The sequence below is a fragment of the Zingiber officinale genome, chromosome 4B (assembly GCF_018446385.1).
Source record: "Zingiber officinale cultivar Zhangliang chromosome 4B, Zo_v1.1, whole genome shotgun sequence".
NCBI classification, from domain to species: Eukaryota; Viridiplantae; Streptophyta; class Magnoliopsida; order Zingiberales; family Zingiberaceae; genus Zingiber; species Zingiber officinale.
The window spans coordinates 28,483,667-28,507,790 of record NC_055993.1 but is presented as its reverse complement, the minus strand read 5'-3'; the positions used below and the strand labels follow the sequence as shown (position 1 = coordinate 28,507,790).

Genomic DNA, 24,124 nt, shown 5'->3' with positions numbered 1-24,124 from the left:
GGAATTGCCTTCAAGATCTATTGAAGCAAACACCCATGCAGGTATCAACTACGTCAATTTATGGGGCAGTGGAAGTAAATTAATGGATACTACTATAAGTGGTTCAACTATTGCACCAACATTATGGAGGAATACAAGTGTTTGCGTTGTTTCATCACGAGGTGGTATTGGCCATTTTTTTTCCTTCTATGAGATGATTGTGTTGATATTGTTAATATTGATTTGATGACATTCTTTGCTCAAGCTAATAAATGATGCTAAGGGAGCAGAAGAAATCGATCAACCAAAACATTACTAAATCTTTTTATTTCAATTGAATTATCCACAATGCAACAAATAATGCATGCTACTATAGCATGGTGTCGTCCCTGGGGCTATGGTGTCGCGGTAGGACATCCAGTTGTCACCCAGACACCCATGGTTCGATCCCTAGTTATGGCGTATTTGCAAAAAAATATCCTCCAAATGGGGAGTGCAACTAAAGGATGCTTGGCTTCTGGGCTGATCGCAACATGCGCTTCTCGATTTACTCTAGTGGCTAGTGGGAAACTTCCGTGAAACCGGACTGGTCATCGAGGGATAGTCCATGAGACTAATTGGAATTATCATTTTTACTATAGTATGGTGTCCAACATCCTAAAGTTAGGTTTGGCTTATTCTGTCCTAGCATGGAGGACATCAAGATTTAGATTTTATCATGAAAGCAGTAGTGAGACCTATATGGGATTACAAGATGTGTGATAGCTAGACATGACCTATGCATATAAACATTATTAATTTTCTATTATACTATAATACAAAGGTGATATTTCATAACTTTGTTGATATAATTATAGAATATGATGATGCATTTTACATATATTGTTTGATGGATAACGTGGTTCAATAGATAGGTGTATAACATATAGAGAAATTTTCCGACTTGGGGCAACTAAAATTTGTAACTCACTTTCTTTTATTAAAATCGTTGTCCTAAAAAAAGTTAGCAGAATGTTATACTCACTTCTGAGAATTAGGAAACCTCTCGGTACTTTACACTACTCTACTAGATTTTGGAATTATATTCCATACATTCTTAAGTTAGTAGAGCCTAGTACATTGTTCAATGCAAAATTGACATGGGCCCTTGTATATTGTTCTATGCAAAATTGACATGTTTTAATTTAAAAAAAAAAAGAGGAAATAAAAAAAATGCTCTACAGTTTCTAACTAAGTATGAAAATTATGTTTTTATATAACAACTACAAAATGGACATAATTTTAGTTGATACATAATTTTTATAATATAAAGGAAATTTTAATATCAATGATTGATAATTATATATGTTTAGTTATTTTTTGTTAGTATCTCAATGTAATAGAGTAACACTAATATAGTTTAGGTACAAATGATAATCTCCGAATATCTCATTAAAGTGACTATAGTTAAATAAAAAATTGCCTATTGAGCCTATTAACAAAAGTTGATTATTTTGAAATACATGACTCTTTTGATGATCCTTTTGTAGTTCTTTGTACATATAAAATAAATATTGATAAATATAAAATAATTTATTATTAGTCACTGTTAACATATATAAATTATTTTAATTTTATTCACTTAATTATCTTATTACTTGTATCAATACGAAAAAAGGGAAAAGGGACCTATAGAATAGTTAAAGCGATAGATAGGAAAATAAGGGATCTTATTCAAATACGATGCATTAAAGATGAATCCAATAGGATACTAGTGAAGATGAGGAAATAAAGGACGATGCAAGAGCTATTTTTGATAAAGGTTTAGGCGATCAACTTAGTTTAAGAAATTTAAGTAGGTCAGAGGACTACTAGAAATTTATTTATTTTTTAAGGTAGAATAATTGTTAAATAAGATGTAAAATAGAAAAATAGTAGACTAAATGATATTTCAATAGAGGTATAGAAGTCTCTAGAGAAATAGGGTATTGAATGACTTATGAATTTATTCAACTTGATATTGAAAACGAAGAAAATTGGATAAATACTTTAATCCCGTGTATAAAAACAAAGAAGATGAACAAAATTGTGTGAATTATAGGATCTTTAACCTCAGTCTTACCATTAAACTTGTTAAAAAGTGATAAGAAAAGGATTAAGAAGGAAGACCAATGTGACTAGAATATAATTTGGATTCATGCCTGAACAGTCAATAATAGAAGTTACACATCTAATCAGATAAGAGTTACATCGATCAACTCTCTAAGTATATATCTTTTTATATTAACTATGGATGAACTCAGATGATATTATGTTGATCGATGAGACATATGGAGAATACTAAGCTTGAATCGGGGTGAAATAGGCTTACTAGACTAAAGAGAGAATATATAGAATTTAAGTTTAATAGTAGTAGACGTAGAAAGTCAATTGTTAACATAGGATATGATAGTTATCTTTAACTGAGAGATTTAAATATTTAGAATTAGTTTTATAAAAAGACGAAGGGGAGGGATTGATAGATGTTTTACATTAACTAAGATTATTGAAATGGAGGAGAATGTCAAGTGTTATTTGTGATCATGAGGTGCCTCTAAAGTTTAAAGAGATGTTTTATAAAAAAATGGTTAGAAGTGCTATGTACATGGAGTTGATTGTTGGGCTATGAATTAAGCACACAAACAGAGTTGTAAAGATGAGGATGTTAAGGTAGATATGCAAACATACAAAGATAGACTAGATAGAAAATGAGAATATAAAAAAGAAAGTTGGGATTACGTTTATCGAGAGAAAATTCCAAGCAATGTGTTTAAAGCTGGTATGGGAATGTACTTAGGTGATAAAAAAAAACTCTAGTTCGGATATGTGAGAACATGATAAATACATACATTAATTGAAGAGGACTAAAGAAGACTTGGTTAGCATTGATAATATAAAATAAAATTTATTTAAATATAGATGAGGATGTTAAGGGATCGAGCCCAATGAATAGGAGGATATATATAACTGACCCCCTTAGTGGGATAAAAACTTAGATGTTGTTGGGTGTTGTTATTTATCATACAACTGAGTGGTAGTTATAATATGGATGGTCAACATAAACTTGAAAATGTTTCTAGTATAGATCACTGGCAAACAATGTTTGGATGTGGTTGCAAAAGAAATTGATAACTTTGTTCTTTGTTTGTGTAAAATCATCTTTCTTATTATTGTTTAGAGAAGATGATATGTGCTCATTATAATGTGTCTTTCACTAAGGACCATAACAAAAGAGAAGAATAAGAGTCTAGTGATATAGACCCATTGGATATTAGATTCGTCTAAATTGAGGATGATCCAATGATGGATTGTTGGAGTATTGTTGAGACTGAGAATCTATTATTTTATGAAGAAAGAGATCCATGTTGGCCATCTAATTCCTTATCCAACAAATATAAAAAGTGCAAACTAAAAGAGATGTCGGTGTGGAAGATGATGATGAAGTTTTTGACATAAAATTTGTATTGTCTAGATCTCAACCTAGACATTCTCAGATATCCCTACCCAAATAAACCAAAGACTACAAGCAAAGGCAAAGACAAAACTCTTGTAATTTATACTATAGGAAAAGGGAAAGATAAAACTTCTAATCTAAAGGGAAAGGGTCAATTGAAGATTGATCAAAATCCATTTGATGCAATTAATGAGCAAAGACATGACACAAGTGACAAAATGACATTGCCTTTTGACAGTGTGCAGTCCAGCAAGATGTTCAAAATGATGATAGCAATGTTGACAGTAGTGCAACTACTAATAGAGATGATGACGATGGTGATTGATCTTGTGTTGTGAAACTTATGTTCCCTTGACTTGAACGCTTAAACCTTGAACATGTAAGCTTACATAGATGCAACCCTAGATGATGATGATTGTGTTAGAGATATTAAGAGTTAGAATCAATGTTGGCATGCAACCAAAGATGATGATCATATTGTCAGAACTATTAAGGGTCAGTACCAATATTGATGTAAGGGTGGAAGAAAAAATGGAACTCATAATTATCAAGATATGTAGAGAGTTTAGTTGAGATCAATCGTACTTCATCATACTCTCAACCTTCTTATTATAGGTGTGATGCATCATATGCTAATCTATCATATTAGAGTTTAAGGACATATATGTATCCTTGAACACTTAAACCTTGAACGTGTAAGCTTACATAGATGCAACCCTAGATGATGATGATTGTGTTAGAGCTATTAAGAGTTAGAATCAATGTTGGCATGCAACCCAAAATGATGATCATAGTATTAGAACTATTAAGGGTTAGTACCAATATTGATGTAAGGGTGGAAGAAAAAATGGAACTCATAATTATATAGAGAGTTTAGTTGAGATTAATCGTACTCTATCATACTCTTAGCCTTCTTATTATAGGTTTGATGCTCATATGCTAATCTATCATATTAAAGTTTAAGGACATATATGTATCCTTGAACACTTAAACCTTGAACATGTAAGCTTACATAGATGCAACCCTAGATGATGATGATTATGTTAGAGCTATTAAGAGTTAGAATCAATGTTGACATGCAACCCAAGATGATGATCATAGTGTTAGAACTATTAAGGGTCAGTACCAATATTGGTGTAAGGGTGGAAGAAAAAATGGAACCCATAATTATCAGGATATGTAGAGAGTTTAGTTGAGATTAATCGTACTTCATCATACTCTCAGCCTTCTTATTATAGGTTTGATGCATCATATGCTAATCTATCATATTAGAGTTTAAGGACATATATGTATCCTTGAACACTTAAACCTTGAACATGTAAGCTTATATAGATGCAACCCTAGATGATGATGATTGTGTTAAGAGCTATTAAGAGTTAGAATAGCCTTCTTATTATAGGTTTGATGCATCATTGCTAATCTATCATATTAGAGTTTAAGGACATATATGTATCCTTATCTTATGCTTGTACCAGTTCAATTCTAGTGGTGTTAGTCTAAGTTCAAGGACACTTAGTAGTGAATCAAAACATGTTGATGGGCACAAGAAAAAATCTAGTTTGGATAATTATTTAATTTGAGTGTTGGAAAACTATAGAGTTGATCTTATAAGGATATTTCAAGAACAAATATTTTCCATCTAATACATGACTCCTTTTGGTATTAGAAAAATAGTATATTGCGCGATTTAAAATTTCAAGTAGTATCGAAGTTTCGGTCTATGACCAGAACGATATGGTTTCAGTACCGTATTGTATCATGCTAAAATGGTTTGGTATTTTTTTAAATATAAAATATATTAATAAAAAAAATTAATTTAAATATTTAAAAAAATACAAGTTTTTAAAAAAATACATATGATAAATAAATAAATTTTATTATATATTTTTTATAATTAAAATAAATAATATATATATATATATATTAAATTAATGTGATAGTTATTAAGATTTAATAAAATTTATTTAGATTATCCCAACTATAGTTGAGAGTTAATTCAAATTATTAAACTAAATTTTAATTAAAAAATTAACCCGCGCTCAACCCAACCAACCAGTTAGTTCGTGCGACCCCTCCGATGAGGCCATAAGGGTCGCGTGATCCCACTGGGCAGTCATTGAGGCGTCGCGTGGCCTCCACGGGGCGTGCCGGTCTTTGCGTCGTACCGATCGGCGGGTAGAACGAAATGTTTCGCCTTTGCCGCCCTGTACGACATGAGATTTTAAACCATGGTACATTGTGTACTTCACTAAAAATATTTGATTATTTCATTTAAATTTGAATTTGAATTAGTGATTTATCAATTTTCTTTTAGAAAGGGATAAATGTTTATTTGCTTTTATATAAGAATCTTAAATTGTTCAATGCTTGAAAACTTATGTTAAGCTAATATAAAATCAAGTATAACATAGTAATTTTTTTTTTAAATAAAACATTTAGGGTAATTATTATTATTATTATTATTATTATTAAATGTATATATTGTATCAATAAATCAAAGTCATTATCTGCTAATCCCTTCACTTTATAATAGAAAAATCTAATTTTATCTACATTCTTAAAGTAATTTAGATAACACTTTTATGTATTTTTGAAATATAAAAACTACTTATGAATAATTTAAAGTCGAAACATTAAGATAAATGCAATATAAGCAATGCTCATAATCATCATAACTCAAACATGTTACAATTTAGATTCATCTAAAGATATCGAAGTTGAAGATCCATTCTAAATGCAAGTTCTCATACTTCAAGTGATTCAAGGATTAAGACTATTTCATTTGGTGCAATAATAATAAAATTCTAGATTGAGAATTTAAATTTTACTATAGCTGTTGCAAAAGATTCAATAGGCATGAGACATCTCACAATGAAATATTGAAATATGAACTCAGCAATTGAAATATAAATTCAATAATAATCATCTATAGCAATTAATTATTAATGAAAATGGTTTTTTAATTAATATACACTTATTTAAAAAGAAAAATTACTAAAGTTGTAAAGATACTATATGATGTGGTATTGAAACTATATCGTTTTGATCCAATATTGAAATTCTAGCACAGCTCAAAATTTTAAACCTCTTGCTTGCATGTAAGCTTTTATCAAAGATAACAAATTTATTTCCTAGTTACAGAAGTTGATTTAGATTCAATCAGAAGTCTGAGTTATTATAACATTTTTAATATGAAATGACAATTATTTTTCTTTACATGAAATACACAGGACCAAGGGCAATATGCATTTTATCAATCAACATTCTTAACATAACATTTTTTTTATATTTTACATTATTAATCTTAACCAAACATCTACTAGACAGAAGCATCCCATGATTATTTTCATATAGGCTCTCATGCACAACTTGTTTATTTTTTATGCATATTACACATTACTGCAATAATTTAATTTCATATTGTTTAAATTAAGTCTTACATGCATCATTTGAATGCTATATTTGTCATATATACTCTTGTATTATTTGGTGATGTACCTAGGGGACCTAATATTAGTTGATTAATCTTTCTGCTGCAGGATGATTACTCTTACTGATGAGCTTACTTTAGTAAAGCTTCAACATATTCAGGCAAGTGGGAACTGATCATGTTGATACAGATATCTACATAATCCATTTTACCACATTATCTGGAGTCTTATTCTCACTATTGTAGCCAATTAGCTATTTCTATCTAATATAGAAGCTAATGCAATCAATCCATTGTTACTGACACAGTGGCAGTTATAGATAGATTGTGATTATGCTTAGTGGAGTTTTGTTCTTTTAATTTGTTATTTTTACCAAGGCAATTAGATACTTAGAAACATAAGATTAGAAGTTATTTTCTTGTTTATGCTCATTCTACCCTAATGAAAGGGAAATATATAGTGTGAATGCATAATATAGCTTCAATTAAATTGAGCTAAACATTCAACACTGCTGATATACGCTGATAATATAATGCTACTGTACTTTCTTTATAATTTCCTTAATACATTGCGAAAAGAATCTACTAGTCTTCAGGAAAATGTAGATATTGTTGTCTTTTTTTGGGTGTTGGCAAGATGCTTGGCCCAATGAGCTTAATTGTGAACCATATTAGAAAATTATATTTTTAGGGTTTTGGGTGATTTTTTTGTAAAATGGAGGTTGAAAAGCTTTTCCATTGTTTTTTTAATTAGTGTTGAACATAGAGGGTAGGATAGTGAAAGGTCTTTTCTTCAAGTTGTGGAGCAGCACCATCAAACCATTTACATATTATATTCTTGTTTATTTTTGTGTTTCTACTATTCTAGCGTGTGAAACAAAGATTTTACCATATGGTTTGTGATAGAGGTGGTCTTACATTTTATACACATTATATTTGTAGGTGTTGTATGTGTTTAAGATGACAATTTTTTTCAACTTTGTTAGTGTGTATTTAATATAACAATTTTTTTTTCAACTTTATTAGTGCGTGTTTATATGATGGATTTTTCAAACTAGTGGCAAAGCAATCTCTAGCCTCAAATGTGTTTAGGCTAGAGGGGAGGGGGGTTGGAATAGCATATATGTCACGCCCCCAGAAGAGTCCCTGTCCGAGAAAATTTCGGCAGCATCTCCCCTGTACGGCGGACAATCAAAATTTTCTACAAGCACTAAATACTCAGCCACAGCAATGGAATAATAATGAAAATCAATCACATAGCATTTGTTTATATATCAAATCGATGAGATAATAATAATCTGACTCGAAATCAACCCTACTCAACTACACTCGTAAAGCCCAATCCGATTTTTTCTTACCTCTTACTTCGATAACGTATAATAAGTAAATCAAATCACGGCTCATCCAGCGGAAAGATTCCATCTGATATCCATATGTAAGTCAAAACAAAACTAAAATAATGTCGATAGCGAAAAGCTAAAATGAAACAACTCAAAACCGGTAGGAGAAGACTACGTGCGATGGGGACTAGCGATGGAACTCCTCACGGCGGCATCGACACGAAAATAACAACGATGGGCGGGTGAGTCAACACTCGGCGATGCAGTTGATATAAAGTAAAGAAATAACACTAACACTAATCATGCGTGGTCTCACGATATAAGAAAGATATATATATCGTCCAAGTAAGCGGAGAATCTTGTACTAACCAGTCACAGTATAAGGTCAAACAGTCCAGTGGTATAGGAATCACTGTATGCGTATCACATAGGTATCGAACAATATGCGGCGTATAAATGGACCGATGACAACAATAAATGCATCGTGCGTATGATGCGATGATCGTCCTGGTCACCCCGGCGCGGTCGATCATCTCGTACAAACGCGTGAGGGAGGTGGGTAGAATCTGTGACATGCAGCTCTGTCGTCACTACTCACGATGGTGACCGGGTGGGCGGGATCTTTGTCGAGTACACCTATCCTCCTACCCCGAATCGTAGATGGGGGCCTTGATGCTCTCGACTCCGGTACTTCAAGGCGGGAGGAATCCTGTAGGATAACACGTTGTGTCACACTACCCGAAGCGGACCAGCGGTGCTAGAGTCCTCTGCAACACACTCGGCTGAATCGACCACTAACCCATGGTGGTGGTGTGTGCAGATCCGTAACTGGCGATGTGCTCGGTGATAATGGAGCGGACTATCGCGGCGTGCAATCATCACGAAATGATGCGTGGCGATAACCATATAAACATCGACCTAATCCGTATATAAAGAAATGTACCCTAGGTGAAGAATCATATCAAATCAGGTGCGGAAGGTATAAAACCTAGGTCTGAGACGTGGTCGGCGTGGCGTATCACTACCCTATAATGCATGTATAAGCGGTAAAATATGCGAGGATGCAAAACCAATCAATCGATCAGCGTGTAAGATTTGGGTGGTGATTAACCAAAGCAGATAAAAACACAATTAATGCAACATGTTAATTTAATTACTAAGCGTATCAAATGGCGTAAGTCGATAGTACCGCCTCGAATAAGAAATATCGATCGGCGTCGAGATCCGTCTCGCGTCAAAGTCTGTGTTATCAAGCGGATAATGTATTTAGCTATATAACTAAATAAAAATCTCCACCTATTTAATAACCTTATCCTTCCTTAGAAATGGAATTGATCCATGTATACAAAAGCAAGCGATGGATTAAATTCAATACCAATCGATTCTATACATAAACCTAATTCATCACATCACGTAGAAAATTACTACGTATGATCGTATAATCGAATCACACCTAAATTAATCCATTATCTACAACACGTATCAATCCTACACTTACCTCGATTCACAATCGTGAACAACGATCTCTTGCGAAAGGGTGGATCTTTGGACGGCAAGACGCACAATTCGGATCCACCTAAGCAGGTATTACTCTGCCATCGTCGGATCGAAATGAAATCAAAACGACACCACAAAACAAACCAGATATCAAGCAAATATTAGGAATTGAGCGGCTACCTCAGCGACCCTTGCTAGAGACGCAGTGACGGCTGGTTTTCGATGGCCGTGGCACCTCGTAGCTGAGGAGAAAGAAAGGAGACTCGTTGGTGGTCGCTCAGCGTCGCCGCGCGTTCTGATCTCGGTGAGCTCGCGATCGAGCTAGAAGCGAAAGCATGATCGGCCCGATGCTGATCGGTATGGAAAAGCCGGTGCAGATCGCGCCGATGACCTCGACGGCGGGCGATCTGGTGACGCTGGCGGTGCTGGCAGCGGGCGGCGTCGGCAGAGGTGGCGTGGCGTGGCTCGGAGGAATAGCACCCGGCGGTCTTGTCGGGTGGAGAAGGCGCAGAGAGAAGAGGGGTTTGGCTCTTGATCAAGCGCCGGCGAGGAAGAAACCGCCGGGGCCGGCGGTTAGGGCAAACCGGCGGCTCGGGTGCGCGTGGGAAGGAATCGCCGCTCGAGAGGTTTCAAGGGTAGAAAAGAAAATTAAGAAATATAAAGAATAAGGAAATGTAAATATAAATATTTCCTCGCTTAAGCAGGGTAACCTAAACAGGCTTTTCCGGACCCGTTTTTGTCCCAGATTAACTCGTCTAAACGAGCTCGAAAAATACCGAAAATTTTCCAAAATTCGGAAAATCCCTTATTAATATTTCCTATTTTTCGTATTTTACATTCTCCCCACTTATAAAATTTGGTCCCCAATTTATTTATCTACTCAAGTACTAAACGGAGGATATAAACGTATAAATCTTGAGCGGTAAATAAATCACATACCTCAGTGAAAGATGGGGATATCGAGCTCGGATCGTACCCTCGAGCTCCCAGTAGCCTCCTCGAGAATGATCTGCCGTAGGCTTTAACCGGTAGGATAGTCTTGTTCATGTTGGCGCTCCTTGGGTCGAGAATCCGTGGAACCTCCTCGTAAATAATGTCGATGAGGCTGGGCTGGAATATCGGCCGATGTCGTCGGGTCGGTACGTATCTCCTCGGCGTGGATCATGAAATACATCGTCTGCGCTTGGGGCGGTGGTAGTGCCGGTCGGTAGCTCTGCTCCGATCCTCTCGGTATCTCGAAAGGACGATATCACGCGGCTAGCTTACCCGAGGCGAATCTCTTCACCCCTTTCGTGGGTGAAACTCGCAATCATGTGTGGCCAGAGAACTCTGGTGGTGCGTCTCCGTCGGCATAACTCTTACGGCGATCCTGCGCCTCGGCGTCCTCCGTCGATAAATGCGGACCAACTCTGCGTCTGCTGAACTCATGAGGTCCCAACAGTGAGCCTCTCGGCCTCGTCCCGAAGGGCGGGTGTCAAGCGAGGTCTACCATTGGCGCCTCAAGCGGTGCCATCTGGATGGCCGAATGAAAGCTATTGTTGTGGAAGCTCGACACGGCGGATGGTCCTCCCAGCGCCTCAAATCCATAACCACGTGACCTCGCGGGTCCTCTAAAGTCAGATGGTCCGCTCATTGTCCATACATGCATGGATGAAAAGCATCTTGAAAGCGGGTGTGTGCCCGAAGGCTGCTGCAGGACTACGCGAAGCGAGGCGTGAACCGTGGATCTCTATCCGAAATGATACTCGATGGAACACCGTATGATGTCGATAATCTCGGCGATACGGATCGCGATCGATCCGGGAATCGGTCCTCCGAATCGCTAAAGTCGCTGATTTGGTTAATCGATCAGCGATTACCCAATCGCGTCGTAACTCGTCGTGTCCTCGTGACCCTACCGAAGTCCGTAGTAATGTGATCCCACTTCCACTCGGGAATAGGAATCGGTGAAGTAACCTGCGGGTCTCGGTGTTCGGCCTTCACTGTGACAAACAAGACATCTAGCTCGAAATCGCGATGTCTTTCTTCGTCCGTTCCACGATAGGAGCGTCTCGAGTCTCGATACATACGGGTTCCGCTTTGGATGGATCGCTGATAGGAAACGGTGTGCCTCTGAAGTAGCTCTGTAAGGCCAGGATGAGGCGAAGTGCGCATGTCGCCTCGGAGTATATGATACCCTCCTCGTCTCGTGTAAACTCGATCTGCTGCCCGGGAAGCTATCGTGCTAATAAGCGCAAATCTGATCAGCGGCTGTGCCTCTCGGATCCTCGTCACGATCGGCGGTGAGCAACCATGGTAACGAGAATACCACTGCTCATGGGTCCCGCTCCTCGAGATCTAACTACGAGAAACTCAGATCAGTCAGTGGTGAAGTCCGGTGTGAGCAGAGTCCTCTGGACTTCCTGTGGCTTGTCTGTGACCACATTAGCTTTCCCGGGTGGTAGCTAATGATACGTGATCCTTCAGGAACTCCATCCGTCTCCTCAGTGGGAGATTAAGCTCCTTGGGTGAAAATATATTTGAGACTCTTATGATCGGTGAGAATCTCGAATGTGATCACATATAAATGATGGCGCTGAAGCTTAAGAGCGAAGATGATGGCGGTAACTCAGTCATGAGCTGGGTGGTTCTTCTCATGCTCCTTGGTGTCGAGAAGCGTAAGAGACTACTGTAGTCTTTGCGTCGAGCAGCGAGCCACAGCAGAGGCGTCGGTGTAAAGTCTGAACCCATCCTCTCCGGAAGGTAGAACCAAAGCTGGCCGACACTAATCTCCGCCCGGCTCTGAAAGTGGTCTCGTGATCCTCGGACCGTATGAACTTCACGCCTTTCACGGTAAGGCGTGTCGTGGCGTGTGATGCAGCGAGAAGCCCTCGACAAGCGTCGGTAATATCCAGCTAATCCCAGAAGACTGCGGCTCCCAACCGGTGTGACCTCGATCTTCGAGGATCAGTGAAATACCTCTGCTAGAAACCACGTGTCGAAAACCAGTGAAGATGGCGAATGCACTTCTTTGAACTTGCGTCTGGTGATCTGGTCCAGAATCTCGAGGCGTGCGAAGATCACGTCGTGCTCCTCCTCGGGCGAGTAGACCCGATATGTCATCGATGAAAGCGATAACAAAGTGATCCGGATACTCCGGAAAAATGCGGTTCGTGAGTCCGTAAACACCTTGGAGCGTTGGTAAGCGAATGTCACGATTACAGTAATAATGTTGAGATGCGGGCATCTTCCGGATATCGGAATCTCGACTCTCGGTGATGATATCCGGATCGCGGATCGATCTTAGAATACCTTTGAAGTACCTACGTGATCGAACAAATCCTCGATCCGTGGTAATGGATATTTATTTACGTGATCGCTTTGCGTTTCGGTTTTGCCTGTAGTCGATCGTAACCTCGTGGTGCGTCTTTCTTCTTGAATAGGCTGGAGAACCCGTGGTGCTGGGGGCGAATGGTCCCTATAAAGCTCACGGGTTGAACCTTGACTCGTTCGACTCTTTTGGTGCCATCGATCACGGAGCTTTCGATGTCGGCGGTTCGGGAAATTCGATAGCGAACTCTACGGCAGCGGCACGGCAGGTCTACAGCAAATACGGGTATTCCGGACAGCGGGAACATCGGAGGCTGCGAACTACTACATCCTAGTCTTGATCAGCGATAACGAGGACCATGCAGTAGTGAGAGCCGGACTGCGCTGAATCGCGAAATAATCGAGATGCGAGTCGTCTCGATGCCGGTGAAACTCCACGAGGTTGGTTCGGAGGAAGGTGACCACCCTCGTCAGCGATCAGCGGTAGCTTGATATATTGACGAATGTATGAATGTGCGTCTCGAGTCTCGATACTAGAATCTCAGTATCATGTTGCGAAATCTGGCAGGCGACCTCGATCTCTGGTGACTTAAGTATCCGGAGACGGTAGGGAGCGCGATCTGACGATAATCTGATCTCGGGTAAATCTACGATCTCCATCGCGTATCGTCTGACTACGATGTCAATCGAAATATCAAATAAATAAATGGAAATGCGCGGAAAAGCGGATCGTGAATCCTCTGGTAGCATGAACCGACCGGTCTACGGCGGAGAGGAGGTATGTGCCCGGGTATTCTTGGCGGTGAAGGCCAGACTTGTCTTTGGACTATGATAAGGATAAGGCTGAGAGGATGGTGGTCTTGTTGCTGGTGAGTCACGGAGGGATAATAGTCACCAAACTACGGGTCTTCTGGATCTTTGGAGTACTCTGTCCGAATCGTGCGAAATCTCCTTGCGTGTTGTGAAGATTGGGCTTCGCCCTCCTCGATATACCTGACTTTGCCCTCTCGGCTGACCCTGAAGCCAGAGCCTTGATCTGCCTTGAATCCTCTGGTGCCCGGCGGTGGCAATAAAGTTGTACAAGGCAGCAGGGGTGGGGTGAGGTGATCTCTGGATCAGGCAATGAGTATCAGGAAGGTGGTTGGGATCTCTGAGTCTGAAGGCAGGCGAAAGATACTACGATTTACGAGGCTACGAGGCGTTGAAGTACGACACGGCTTGCTGTCACGAACTTTGTCTGTCGCTCTGCTTGGACACACACAGTCGGCCCGAATGCTTTCTTTCTGTCGGGATATCTTTGTCGCGGTAACTCTCGTGGCTCGATTGATGTGGTATGGCGTAATCCACTAATCCGGGTATCGCGAGATAACCGTCGATCCTGTATAAAGCTGCGTCGTGGCGAGTTACGTCCTCATGACTAACTCTGACAAAAGAGGCCAGGAGGGATATTATACTCGGTCATGATTACGCGCCTCGGACTCGCAAAATCACAGCCGGCGAGCCGTCGATGGGGCGGAAAAGCGGCTCTCGAAAAGCCTCTGAACTGGTCGTTGCGTCGCTCACCGATGAGCGGTTTGAACCCACCACGGCGTTTGCTTCGTCCGTAAATGATAAGCGACGTTCTTTCTCCCACTCGGGCAAGCCGTATAGAAGAAATGCGCTCCGTAGTCTACATCATCGAGATCCCAGGGAAAAGAGTGAAGCGAGTCTAATCGACTCGCCGGTCTTTGGAATCTAGCGATGCTCGATGAGGGTTGCGCGGTGATCGATCTTTGGGCTGGTATGGTATGAATAAGGGAGGAAGAACTCCGGTCTTCTTGCTATATCTGAGGCGTAGGGTCGTCGGTCTTGCACAGGGAATAAAAGTGGTGTGGAGGAGCTGCAGGAGGAAGGTCTGCGGATGTGGGCATTCTCTTCTCTTGAGGGCAGATGCAGTGCCTTGGTATAGGATACCTTTGTAGATCCAGTGGTGGTGGCCTTAAGCGTCGTGGTGCCTTTGGGCGGATGTCGGGTAGATGGTACTCCGATGAGTGCGTAAGCGGGGTGGCGTGGATCAAGTCGGTGTAGCAGTAGGTATCTCTGGGGGTATCGGGTTTGAGGCCCGATGCTCATTGCGTCTGAGTGCATCACGGTGGCGGGCTCATTATGATGGGCGTCTCTGGCGTATCCGGAGATCCGGTGGTCTCATGGTCGTCGGCACCGGCGTCTCGCGTGTCTGGTAGATCGTCTCGTATCTGTTAAATTAAATTACGGATATCAATACCGATATAACAACGTAAAATAACGTACTATTGAATGCGGAGATGTTAGTCATTTGTCACCTCGAAATTCGAGCGTATATATGAAATCGAATAAATCGAAACATAACCGTATCGAAAATCCGATAATGCCGGTTTGACTCATGAGCACGGCTAACGAAATATCCGAATACCAACAGCGGTGTCAGATAAATCTCGAACACAGCGGTATCCGCTCGATGCGAATAAATTGGTATCGGATAAATCCGAAATTCAATCTGAAACAAAAGATCGTAAAGCGTATCTGATACCACTAAATTGTCACGCCCCGGAAGAGTCCTGTCGAGAAAATTTGGCGTCTCCCTGTCGTGAATGATCAAAATTCTGAACACTAAATACTCGACGGTATTTGGAATAATACGATGTGAAAATCGATCACCGCGGTTTATATATATATATTGACCTCTGACACCTGATAATAATACTCGACTCGAAATCGACCCCTCGACTACACTCGTAAAGCCCGAATCCGATTTTTCTTACCTCTTAGTTCGAGCGGCGTATAATAAGTAAATCGAATCATACGAAAAGCTCGTCAGCGGAAGATTCCATCTGATATCCATGTAAGTCAAACAAAACTAAAATAATATACGATGGCAGCTAAAATGAAACAACTCGAAAACCGGCGGTACGTGCGATGGGGACTAGTTGGAACTCCCTGGCGACACGAAAATAACAATGATGGGCGGGGTGAGTCGACACTCGTGATGCAGTTGATATCATAAAGAAATAACTAAATAATGCGTACGGTCTCACGATATAAGAAAGATATATATATCGTACGAGTAAGCGGAGAATCTTTGTCTTAACAGTCTGAGTATAAGGTCGAGCGGTCAAGTGGTATAGGAATCACATGCGTATCGAGGGTATCGAACAATATGCGGCGTATAAATCGTGACGAAACCTGAACAATAAATGCATCGCGTATGATGCGATGATCGTCTGGTCACCACCGGCGCGTCGATCATCTCGTACAAGCGTGAGGCCGAGTGGGTAGCGTGACTGGTGCGCTCTCGTCGTCTCATGGTGGTGGTGGATGAGGGACGGGATCTTTGTCATACACTATCACCCCGAATCGAGATGGGGGCCTTGATGCTCTCGACTCCGGTACTCGAGGCGGGGAGGAATCCTAGGATAACACGTTGTGTCCTACGTGGTAGGACCAGCGGTGCTAGCGAGTCCTCTGTGACACACTCGGCTCAAGATGACACTAACCCGCGGGTGGTGGTGGTGTGCGGATCCGTATATGGCGATGTGCTCGTGATAATGGGCGGACTATCGCGGCGTGCGATCATCGCGAATGATGCGTGTGATAACCGATATATAAACATCGACCTAATCCGTATATAAAGATGTACCTAGGTCGAGAATGTATCATCAAAGTCGAGGAAGTATAAAACCTAGGTCTGGGCGTGGCGTATCACTAGCGTGTATAAGCGGTAAAAATATACGAGATGCGAAACCAATCGATCAGAGTAAGATTTGGGTGGTGATTGAAAACAGATAATAAACAATTAATGCGTAATGTTAATTTAATTCTAAGCGTATCGAATGGCGTAAATCGAGTAGTACCGCCTCGAATAAAAATATCGATCCAGCGTCGCGTGATCGGTCGAGATAATAATGTATTAAGCTATATAATGTATTTAACTAAATAAAAATCTCGAACTATTTAATAACCTTATCGATCCTTAGAAATGGAATTGATCTATGTATGAGCAATGATTAAATTGATCAGTCGATTCATCATACATAACTAATTACATACGTGGCCAAAATTACTCGTATGATCGTGTAATCGATCACACTAAATTAATCCATTATCTGACCTCATCCTACTACCTCGATTCGCGTGAACAACGATCTCTTGCGAAAGGGTGGATCTTTGGACGAGGCTACTTTTGATTCCCGGATCCACTAATCGGTAGCTATCGCCATCGTGGATCGAAATGAAATCAAAAGGTCACAGCGAACCGAACGATATCAAGCGATATCGAATATTAAGGTGACGGCTACCTCGCGACTTTCTTTGCTAAGCGCCAATGACGCGGTTTTCCGATGTGCGTGGCGGCACCTCGTGGTGTGAGAGAAGAAAGGAGACACGTCGGTGGTCGCTCGGCGTCGGCGCGTCGATCTCGGAAGACTCGCGATCGAGCTAGAAGCAATGGGTCGGTTCTTGGGCGTGATGCTCGGCTCGGGGAAGATCGCCGTGATAGTCGACTAGGACCAGCTGAGCTGCGCGGGTCGGCAGGTGAGGCTCGGCGTGGCTCGTGAGGAATAGCACCCGTGGTCTTTGTCGGGTGGAGCGAGAGAAGGGGGTTTGGCTCTTGAGTGTGGCCGAAGAAACCCATTGATTGGCCAGCGGGGTGCGTGTGGGATGGGAAGAATCGCCGCTCGAGAGGTTTGTAGGAGAGAAGAAAGAAAATTAAGAAATATAAAAGAATAAGGAAATGTAAATATAAATATTTCCTCGCTTAAACGGGGTAACCTAAACAGGCTTTTCCCGGACCCCGTTTTTTGTCCCCGTTAACTCGTCCGTACGAGCTCCGAAAAATACCCGAAAAATTTCCAAAAATTCCAGAAAAATCCCTTATTAATATTTCCTATTTTTCCGGTATTTTACAATATAACTATTTTTAAGAGATGGTAGTAAATTTTTAAACCAACACAAAGTAGGCAATGGAAGTAAGGAAACAAATATTCTAAATTAACCGAACAAAATAAGCATGCACAACAATAATAAAAAAAATTGAAGATCTAATATACCAGGATTAGTAAAAACAATACTTAAGATAACAAGATTAAGAAAATGCAATAAGTAAGATCTATTATGGTAAGATTAAGAAGATGCAATAACTAAAATAAAAATAGATTCTTATTAAAACGTTTCCTTTCAAAAAGTTTTTGGAGGCGGAGAAACCATTTTAATAAAAAACAATAATTTAAACACACAATAAAGAATGCACGACAACTTAAAATAAATAGAGATTAGAAGCCTTGGTTGCCTTTGATCTTTGAAGAGCACACATGCAGAACGTTAGCACAAGGAAGCATAAGCATAATGACTAGAGTATTAGAATGAAAAATTGATTATGCAAACACTACCTCGAGCCTCCTTTGACATAGTTTTGTCATTGTTAACATGACACTACTTCGGTGGACTGGAAGTCCCTCCGGTTGTCTAGAGTATGTTGACATGATTGCAAACTTTATCTCCATTGATAACGTTTCAGTGGATTCTAGTTTCTTGGACTCCCTCTAGGCACTTAGAGCATGGTCAAACACCTATCTTGACCTTCTCTTCCGGATCGCTAAATCACTCTCTTGTCGATCGCATGGAAGTTGCTCAAGTTGCCCCAATGTCGAGGTTGCCATGCTCCTTGCTTTGGTCACTTGGAAGCTCTTGACTCTTTCAGTCGAGATTTATCCCAACCGGTCACTTAGATCCCATCCAGTCGCCTAGAATTGTCAAGTAGCTCCCTGCAATATAAAGTTTAATAAGAAAAAATAGTAATACTCCAAGTAGGTTTCAAAGAATATTCATTGCTTGAAACCTCATTTACCTTTGTCTAGTACCTCTAAGATTTTGCTAGATGTTCAACTTCTAGCTAACCCATCTAGACTTTGGTTGCTAAGTCTTCAGCTCCTAGCTAATTTCCTTCACCTAGTTCCCAACTAGGTCTGCCTTAACTAGTTCCCAACCAAGTCTTTCACTGCCTAGTCCCACTAGGTCTTTTCGTTACCGATTCCCAACTAAGGCTTACGTTACCTAGTCTTGGGCTTTCCACTACCTGGTTCCTAACTAGGACTTTCGTTGTCTAGTCCCACTAGATCTTAGCTTTTGCCTAGTTTCTAACTTAAGGGCCAGTCGGCCTTTTTTCCACACGGCTCGGAATCTGGCCAGGCCCATCCAACAAGCCCTAGCACTGGCCGCTAATCAGAGCTAGATGGGGAGATGTTCTCCTTCGTTGGCTTTAACTGTCACCTCACCTTGACTTTGACCGCTACGTCATTTTCTAGGTCCGCTCGTTACAACCCGTATCAGTAACTGTGCATATTAAATATTTGATGCAATGATTTTATGGCTTTTCATATCAAGGTTTTGTAGGATTGTGCGTGTCGATAGAGGGGGGCTTGAATATCGATGCTTGCTTTCTTTGATTTCGTCTTTCATTCTAGTCAGAGTGTTAGTAGCAAGGGAATATAAACAAACAAAAGACAAAGACACGAGGACTTTTTACTTGGCTCTCAACCCCAAGGTTAGTACGTCCAAGGCCTATGCACTCAATCAAGAGTCCACTATGCGTATCTCCTTTCTGAAACTTTTCTGGAGGTGGAGAAACCTCTTACACTTTTATGATATACAAACACAGATAATATGAATGAAGCGTATAAGTATATAATAAAAGTAAACCAAAACTCGAGTAGATCTGGAAGTCCTGAGCTTAGCGTACCCCTCCTAGGGCTTCCCCGATTGTAGAGTTTTGTGTTTTCCTTGAGCACAAAGTAGTAAAGTAGTAGAAGAATGAGTATGCAATGCTCTGATCGAAGTACCTTTTATAAGGTCTCTTCGGGCACCTCGATAGGCCGCGGGCGGCTGAATCTTGATCTCATCCGATCCAATTTCGTTGCAACTTATCCACTTGCGACTTACCTCTTCCTAGGCGCCCGAAATCTTTCCAAGCGCTTGGAAGTCCAAGCGCTTGAATCATACACAAGTGTCTCGATCACTTCCAGGTGCCTGGACTTTGTCCGGTTGTGTCTATTTGGCGCCTGCCTGCTTCCCAATCTTGCTTCTGGTTTCAGATTCCTACAAGACAAGCATACAAGTACAAACAAGAAACCTAGCCTAATATTGTAAGTCTACCTTACCGACTAGGCTCAGTATTTGCCAAGCAATCAGCTCCCAGCTGATTCCACATACTTGGATTTGTTTGTCAAACAATCAACTCCCGGCTGATTTTATCCACTCGGACTTGTTAGTCACTCGGTAGACTACTCACCACCTAAGGTTCACTCCCTCAAGATTTCCAATGTCTCGCTTCACTCACTAGGACTTTCACAACCTGACTTCACTCACGAGAACATTCGCTGCGTAGCTTCACTCACCTAGACTTTCACTGCCTAGCTTTAATCACTAGAACTTTCACCACCTAGTATCATTCACTACGACTTTTCCTTACTAGTCATTTGATCAATCTTTGACCCAACTAGACTTTTCACTTTTAAACATCAAGTCCTGTTTGAATACCCCTTGGTTAAACTTGATCAGATAGAGGTGTATTGTCAAATATCGAAACTTTAGAGGCTGATTGCACCAACAGGTTTAAAATTTTGAACTGTGTCTGAGTTTCGGTTTATAACCGAAATAATATGGCTTTAGTATTGTATCGTGCTATAACAATATGATTTCGATACTTTTTTAAATATAAAAATAAACACCTGATGTACGAAAATCCCGCCAATGCAGAGTTTTGGGGAAGAGTGTATTATATGCAGCCTTACCTTGCTTTGCAAGAGGTTATTTTCAGGACTCGAACCCATCACATGACAGCAATTTTACCGTTTTTCCAAGACTTTTCTTCAGATATAAAATATATTAATTAAAAATTATTATTATAATATTTGATTGCTATAACTATTTACTATTAGACTAAACTAATATTTTAAAAATTAGAAGGGAGGAAAAGTCAATTTATGGTTAACTAGACATTATGATTAAGATAAATAGGTTCAAATTTAATTTAATTTAATACGTTTAAAATTAAATTAAATTTATATGTAGAATAATTTAATTCAAATCCTAGTAGTATTTAAGAATTATATATATATATATATATATATATATATATATAATATTTTCTAACCATCTTTCTCCTCTATTCTTAATATCCTTAAAAAAGTAATTTTCCTTTAAAAAGTTTTTTTTTAACTTTTGTGTTTGTTCATGTGAAAGGTGAAGGAGAAAGAAATTAATAGACAAAAAAAAAACAACATTCTAAAGAAATTTTTTTTCCTTTAAGGAGGAAAGGAATAAGAAAAAAATTAATATGGTGATTTTTGTTCCATGTATTTAAAGAGGAAAAGTATAAAAGAAATTAATATAGGGGAGAAAGAAAAAGAATTAAAAAGGGAAAGAATTAACAATCTAAAAAAATAAAAAATAAAAGAAATTAATGGTTAAAAATAAAGAATTTTTTTTTTTTAAAAAACCTCATAGGGTCTCGTGCGACGCAAGCGCAGTCTTGCATGATTGTGTTGATGCCAGTTATAGGGCAAAACGATAAATTTCACCTGTGCCGATTGATACGACATGAGATTTTAAACTTTGTTGCATAGTAATTGACATATATTGAGATTGGCATACATATTTTATAGTGACTAGTGTCATTTATTTTTATCTATCTCAAGGAATAGATTGCTAAGTTGCATTTGACAATATAAGTTGCATATGAAATGAAGTCCTATTGGAACATCTACATATATTCTATAGTCTTGTAGATCAGTTCGCTTAGGTTGGGGAGAATATTTCATATGGTGACTCAGTACAAAAATTTATTACTTCACTACCTTATTTGTTTTACCTTTAATGAAGACCCTCCTACTTATAAGAATGAAGCTATTGTATATCTTGTTTGAAGGCAAAAAAAAACTATTGTTTCCTATTAATTCTCATTCGGATCCAAATTATTAAAGAGTGTGCAGTGTTACAAGTGCAATACATGTTTATAGTGGACAGAATTGTTCAAACAAATAGGCAAAGACTTGGGACAATTTGCAGATAATTGAGTTTGAGATGTTATTGTATGTTCAATAGTTGGGTATATATATTCATCTTATAGAATATATGTTTGCATCAGTAGGGAGATACTTGTTTAATATATTTGATGCAGTGATCAACGCCATGAGGAGGTTTATGGCATTGGCACAGTAGACAGTTTACTTGGAGAACAACATTTCCTGGGTCAGGCTACCTTTGTTCCAAAACTGAGGTGATTTTGACTAAAGGTTACCATTAGGCAGCTAGGGAATTTCTGGTAATGATCTGTGGTAGCTAGATTCTCATGACAAAAAGATTGTAAAATGACCAGACATGAGTTGTTCACGTGATTGGTAGATTCACATGAAAAAGAAAGATTGTAGAATGAAAAGATATCCTAAAGACATGAGAGATGATTCACATGATTTTCAAAATCAATCAATTATGATCTAGATTGGCTGAGTTGGACTGTGATTATCCTACCTAATAAATTGTTTGATTTCTTAGCTGAAACCAAAATTAATTTTAAAAAGTCCACAAATTTGACTAGAAAATAAGAAAAAAACAAGTAATGGACACAATATGATTCGATTAAAGGATACGGTATAGCAATTAAGGCCCTCCAATGGTTAACCAGGCATCTAAGGTTCGATTCTTAGCTGCGGCACACTACATGAATTTTTCTTAAGTAGAATGACAAGCCTGAGAACTATCTGGATGGGCCACCGCGAGTGTTTCCTAATTTACTGACAGATGGGAAACTTCTGTTCGGCCGGCTAGTCACCTCCAGGATTAGTTGGTTTAAAGAGCTGAATAATTGGATTACAAAACAAAACAAAACAAAAAAAGATTAAGAGGATATGGTTTGAAATAGAACCAACTGACTAACTTCTGCTTATTTCTAAAAAATTGTGATGTGAGAGTGGTTTCTAATCTCATTCAGCAGTACAATTTGGTTCGAACAGATATTTGGTTTTTTTACAGAAATGAACTTTTTCGTAAATTACCAATTATATGGTCGAGGTTTGAGTTATAATGCAGTTTTACAACTTCCTTATTCTGTACATAGAGCATACTTCTTAAGTAACCAAACAAGGGTACAAGGACCATAACATAATAGTGTGAAGCGAAACACGACCATGAGTGTATACTTATTTTCATTTTACTCTTTTCTATCACTTGGATCAATATTTAACCATTTGGTTTCTTACGTATTTCAGTTGCAACATGAGTTACATGCATTGTATAATGAGGAAGATGATGATAAAAAAAATGAAGTAGAGGAAACCTGATCTAATTCCTACATTCTGTGGATTCTGGATCATGCTGTCATGCCAAATATAAAGATATTCCTGGCTGAGATCTTGCCCATACTTTGTTGGTTCACGATTTCATGTTATATATCTTAAGGTCTAACCAAAAGCAGCCACGGCAAATACGAATTTCTAGGCTCTCACAACGTATGGCTCGGGCATTTTGTTGCTAACAAGGTCCAGATATGCTATTTGGCAAGCCCACCTGGCGCTACAAAATGGTGAGGAGCATCATGTGCAATGTATGCTGTTTTGTTCTCAGTGATTCAACTTTATTGGTTAAATGTCGCTGCTGTTTTACTACTAGCATTTGCACAATGCTGCAAGGCTCTTTTTGATATTTCTTCTCTTTTATAGGTTTTTTATTGCTTTGATTGTATGCACGTTTTTTGAAGTTAAGAAGATTGAAGATCCACAAGCAGATAAAACTGCTTTTACATGTCTTGTTTATTGTATTCAACCGTATTGCGATGGTGGTAATCATTATCAAATTTCTTTGCTTTATCACAAACGATTGTGGTAATCATTCAGCTCTTGAGATATGATCTTGCATAATGCCTAAGGTCACCATATGAAAATAGGCAGTTTCTTTTTATTTTTAAAGATGGTAGCAATACTACGCGTGTAAAACACACGGTGGGTTCCGTGTGGATGGATGCTTGTAAAGAAGTAAGCGAATTCACGTGAAATTAAAATGCCTGTTTATTTATCTGAAAAATTTGAGAGA

At 39.2% G+C, this 24,124-nt stretch overlaps 1 protein-coding gene across 3 annotated transcripts in view; it reads left to right on the top strand.

The window, feature by feature from the left end:
* LOC121974895 (serine/threonine-protein kinase OSR1-like) overlaps positions 1-23,857 on the top strand; it is a 123,762-nt gene extending 99,905 nt beyond the window's left edge. For 2 of the 3 annotated variants that reach the window (XM_042526172.1, XM_042526171.1), the window contains 2 exons: positions 6,991-7,042; positions 23,305-23,857. In XM_042526172.1, the coding sequence (XP_042382106.1) occupies positions 6,991-7,042; positions 23,305-23,376 (124 nt within the window). In that variant the 3' untranslated portion in view covers positions 23,377-23,857. The remainder of the gene's footprint in view (positions 1-6,990; positions 7,043-23,304) is intronic. The other variant, XR_006110143.1, reaches the window with a different exon arrangement.
* Positions 23,858-24,124: the final 267 nt, after the last annotated feature.